Source organism: Gavia stellata, chromosome 31, assembly GCF_030936135.1.
Source record: "Gavia stellata isolate bGavSte3 chromosome 31, bGavSte3.hap2, whole genome shotgun sequence".
Classification (NCBI taxonomy): Eukaryota; Metazoa; Chordata; class Aves; order Gaviiformes; family Gaviidae; genus Gavia; species Gavia stellata.
Genome location: NC_082624.1, coordinates 5,579,589 through 5,584,044, shown reverse-complemented (window position 1 = coordinate 5,584,044; position 4,456 = coordinate 5,579,589). Strand labels below are relative to the sequence as shown.

Sequence of the window (4,456 nt, the reverse complement as noted above, 5' to 3'; positions counted from 1 at the left end):
TTTTCCTTGCGTGTCAGGAGTCATGCAAGAATTTCTCGGGGGGAAATTAAGAAGGGGAGGGGAAAAAAAAAAATTCAAAAGAAAGAGAAGGCAAAAATAAAAGCCCCACACCTGCAAAGTAAAGGGTTTTTTTTTTTTCTTTTTTCTTTTTTTTTTTTTGGACACAGACTTTTTGCATACCATTGATTCATTGGTGTATTAATGCACTTATATTCCCAGCTTTAAGCTAACATACAGTAAATAAATACACAGTCCAAGGAGGGAGCGGGGGGCTGGGGCGAGGAGGAGGCTGGAGCAGGGGAAGGGGCTGCGGTAGCTACTGATATCCCAGTGCGGAAGCTGAAGTTAGTCTTTGGCCGTAGAGCGCGTATGGAGAGTAGTAAGGTCCGGCGGCCGGCAAGGAGGGCACCGGCAGGGCGCCGGCTGTGGGCAAATGGCTCTTGCCGTAGGGATGGTACCTGTTTAGTCCCAAAGTGTGTGGGCTCCTCAAGGAGAGGGAGGCGGGTAACGTGTTGGGGCTCCCGGGGGCGGCGGGCGGCAGGTGGAGGTGGCAGGAGGCTGCGGAGCCCAGCCCGGAGGTAGGGTAACCCGCCAAGAGTTTTTCCGCCCCCGGCAGGGCCGTGTGGGTCCGTAGGTGGGTGAGCAGCTCCTCCGAGGTGGCAAACCTCTTGTCGCAGGGTCCGCTGGCAGACACCCAGTTGCATATGTGGGGCAGGGGGTCGTTCTGCAGCATGAAGCCGTAGGTGTAGAGGGGGTGGCCGGGCAGGCTGGGGGTGCCGCTGGAGGAGAGCGTGGTGTGCACCGAGTGCAGGGGGTGCGTGGGGTACACCAAGGGGTATCCGCTCTTCAGGCTGCCGGGGTCGTGCACGCAGCTGGAGCAGTTGCTGGAGCCCAGGTGCGAGGCGCTGTGGTAGCTCAGGCAGTACGGGTCCCGGCATAATCCCTGCATGAAGGAGGGCGGCGAGGCCCCGGTGAGCGGGCTGGAGCTGGGCGGCTTGCCCGGCAGCCCCAGCGCCCCCGGCAGCTGGCTGCCCACCAGGCCCGGCTTGGTGGGGTCCAGCCCGGGCACGAACTGGGAGGGGTAGCCGGCGTAGGCGCCGACGATGGAGCCGTGGTAGCCGATGCTGGAGGGCGGCAGGGGGAAGACGGAGTGGCCCGGCTTGTAGGGCGAGACGGGGGCCACATGGCCGGCGGGCGGCAGGGCGGGGGGCTCCGACTTGCGGCCCGAGGGGGGCTCGCCGTGCGCCCCGGGCTCCGCCGCCCCGCGCCCCAGCCCCCCGCCCGCCCCCTCGGGGCTGGGCTTGCCCGCCTCGGGCTCCTTCTTCTCCTCGGCGCCCTTGGGGTCGGCGTGCTGCGGCGAGGCGCCGCGGGAGCCGCCGGGCGAGGCGGCGGCGTGCGGGGGGAACGGCGGGCAAGCGGCGCTGGGCACCCGAAAGCCGGCCTTGTCCGCGCCGCCCTCCTTGCGCGGCTCCCCGCCGCCCTTCGAGTAGGGCTTGAAGCTGGACTTGTCCTCGGGCGGCGCGTCCCCGCTGCCCGGCGGCTTCAGGGCGGCGGGGCGGGCGGCGGGCTCCTTCTCGGCGGCGGGCAGCCCGGCGGAGGCCACGGCGTTCAGCTTGGAGGAGGGCGGCGGGTCGGGCTTGCCGATCTGCGAGCAGGTCTGGGCCAGCAGCGCCAGCGGGCTCTTCTTGGCGTCCAGCTGCGGGCGGAGCGGAGCCGGTCAGGGGGGACCCCGTCGGCGCCCCCATCCCACCCCCAAAACCGCGGGTCCAGCGGGGCCGGGCCCGGCGCCGAGCCAGGGCGCGGGGGATGGGGGGGACGGGCCCGGCCGGGGAGAGGGACCGGGCTGCGGCGGGGGGGGGGGGGGAAGGAGCGGCTCGGGGGGAGCCGGCAGCCCGGGCAGGGAAGAGCCGGGAGCGCCGGACCGGGAGGAGCCCGGCCGGGATGAGCCGGGAGCGCCGGACCGGGAGGAGCCCGGCCGGGATGAGCCGGGAGCGCCGGACCGGGAGGAGCCCGGCCGGGATGAGCCGGGAGCGCCGGACCGGGAGGAGCCCGGCCGGGATGAGCCGGGAGCGCCGGACCGGGAGGAGCCCGGCCGGGATGAGCCGGGAGCGCCGGACCGGGAGGAGCCCGGCCGGGATGAGCCGGGAGCGCCGGACCGGGAGGAGCCCGGCCGGGATGAGCCGGGAGCGCCGGACCGGGAGGAGCCCGGCCGGGATGAGCCGGGAGCGCCGGACCGGGAGGAGCCCGGCCGGGATGAGCCGGGAGCGCCGGACCGGGAGGAGCCCGGCCGGGATGAGCCGGGAGCGCCGGACCGGGAGGAGCCCGGCCGGGATGAGCCGGGAGCGCCGGACCGGGAGGAGCCCCGGGCGGACCCCGGGGGAGCGGGCGGGGGCGGCGGGCACTGACCTCGATGGGGCTGACGGGCGTGGAGGAGAGCGGCTGGAGGTACTCGGGGTGCAGGAGGTGGCCGCCGTGGGCGCTGAGCATCTTCAGGACGCGGATGGGCAGCCGGCTGGCCTGGCGCAGCGGGTCGGCGGGGGGCGGCCGGGGCGACGGGGCGCCCGCGGCTCCGCGGCTCGGCGGGGTCCTCGGCCGGGGCCCGCCGGGGGCACCGCTCATTTGGGGCGGGCGGCGGGGGGGGGGGGGGGGGCGCCGGGCTCCGCGGGGCCGGGCCGGGCCGGGCGGGCGGCGGAGCGGCGGCGGCGGCGGCCCCGGCGAGACGAAACCCTTCCCCGGCCCCACCGACACGTCAAATAGCCCCGATGGCGGCCGCGCTCCGAGGGGGCCGGCGCCGCGCACCAATCCGCGCCCGGCCGGGCCCCCGGGGCGGGGAGAGCCGCCGGTGGGGGGGGCGAGCCGCCGCCACCGCCCCGCGCCGCGCCGCCGCGTGGGGGAGAGCCGCCCACGGCACGGCACGGCACGGCACGGCACGGCGCGGATCGGATCGGATCGGGTCGGATCGGCGTTGCGCGGATTAGCGCGGCAGGGCTCGGCTGGCAGAGCATGGCGCGGCTGGCACGGCATGGCGTGGCATGGCACAGCTCAGCTGGCATGGCACGGCATGGCACGGCTCGGCTCGACTGGCATGGCACAGCTCAGCTGGCATGGCACGGCATGGCACGGCATGGCACAGCTCAGCTGGCATGGCATGGCATGGGACGGCTCAGCTTGCGTGGCACAGCACGGCATGGCACGGCTCAGCTGGCATGGCACGGCATGGCACGGCTCAGCTGGCGTGGCATGGCACGGCACGGCATGGCACAGCTCAGCTGGCATGGCACGGCATGGCACGGCACGGCATGGCACAGCTCGGCTGGCATGGCACAGCATGGCATGGCACGGCTCGGCTGGCATGACCCGGCTCAGCTGGCATGGCACAGCATGGCACGGCATGGCACAGCTCAGCTGGCATGGCATGGCATGGCACGGCATGGCACAGCTCAGCTGGCATGGCATGGCATGGCATGGCACGGCTCGGCTGGCATGACCCGGCTCAGCTGGCATGGCACAGCATGGCACGGCATGGCACAGCTCAGCTGGCATGGCATGGCATGGCATGGCACGACATGGCACAGCTCAGCTGGCATGGCATGGCATGGCACGGCATGGCACAGCTCAGCTGGCATGGCATGGCACGGCATGGCACGTCTCGGCTGGCGTGGCATGGCACGGCATGGCATGGCACGGCACGCATGGCACAGCTCGGCTGGCATGGCACAGCTTGGCTGGCATGGCACAGCATGGCATGGCACAATTCACCTGGCATAGCATGGCACTGCCGGCACAACTTGGCATGGCATGGCAGGGCTCAGCTGGCAGAGCATGGCATGGCTAGCATGACTTGGTATGGCATGGCATGGCATGGCACAGCTCGGATGGCATGGTGCTGCTAGCACACCTTGGCATGGCATGGCACGGCTTTGCTGGGATGGTATGGCACTGCTGGCACAGCTTGGCATGGCATGGCGTGGCACAGCTTGGCTGGCATGGCACTGCTGGCACAGCTTAGAATGGCACAGCATGGCTCAGCTGGCATGGCATGCCCGGCATGGCTTATAGCGTGCCATGCCTCAGCCAGCACACTATGGCATGGCGCTGCTGGCATGGCATGGCTTGGCTGCCATGGAGTGGCTTAGATAAGATCAGCCTGGCACAGCTCTGCACGGCACAGCTCAGTATCCCCGCTGCAATGGCTCCTGCGCCCGGTCTGTGTGCCCTGCACCAGAACCTGCCCTGTGCCCAGCCTGAGCCCTGCACCCAGTCCAGCCCCTGCACCCAGCACCCAGCCTGCATGCCCTGCGCCCCGTCCCGCCCCAGTGCCACACAAGGCGAGGGCTGCCGGCACCCTGCCTGGGGGTGCACACCCGTGTGGGGCAGAGCGAGGCCCCTGTGTCCCTGCAGAGGCAGCTCCGCGTCTCTGCTGGCCCCAGAGACAACCCGTGTGCAAACTGGGGCA

At 71.1% G+C, this 4,456-nt stretch overlaps 1 protein-coding gene across 1 annotated transcript; it reads right to left on the bottom strand.

Moving 5' to 3' along the window:
- Positions 1 to 220: 220 nt before the first annotated feature.
- ZNF703 (zinc finger protein 703) lies at positions 221 to 2,619 on the bottom strand. Its single transcript, XM_059831552.1, has 2 exons — positions 2,407 to 2,619; positions 221 to 1,696 (listed from the first exon to the last, which is right to left on the bottom strand). The coding sequence occupies exons 1-2, from the start codon at positions 2,617 to 2,619 to the stop codon at positions 317 to 319; spliced, it is 1,593 nt and encodes a 530-aa protein (XP_059687535.1). The 3' UTR covers positions 221 to 316.
- Between the last annotated feature and the right edge of the window lie 1,837 nt (positions 2,620 to 4,456).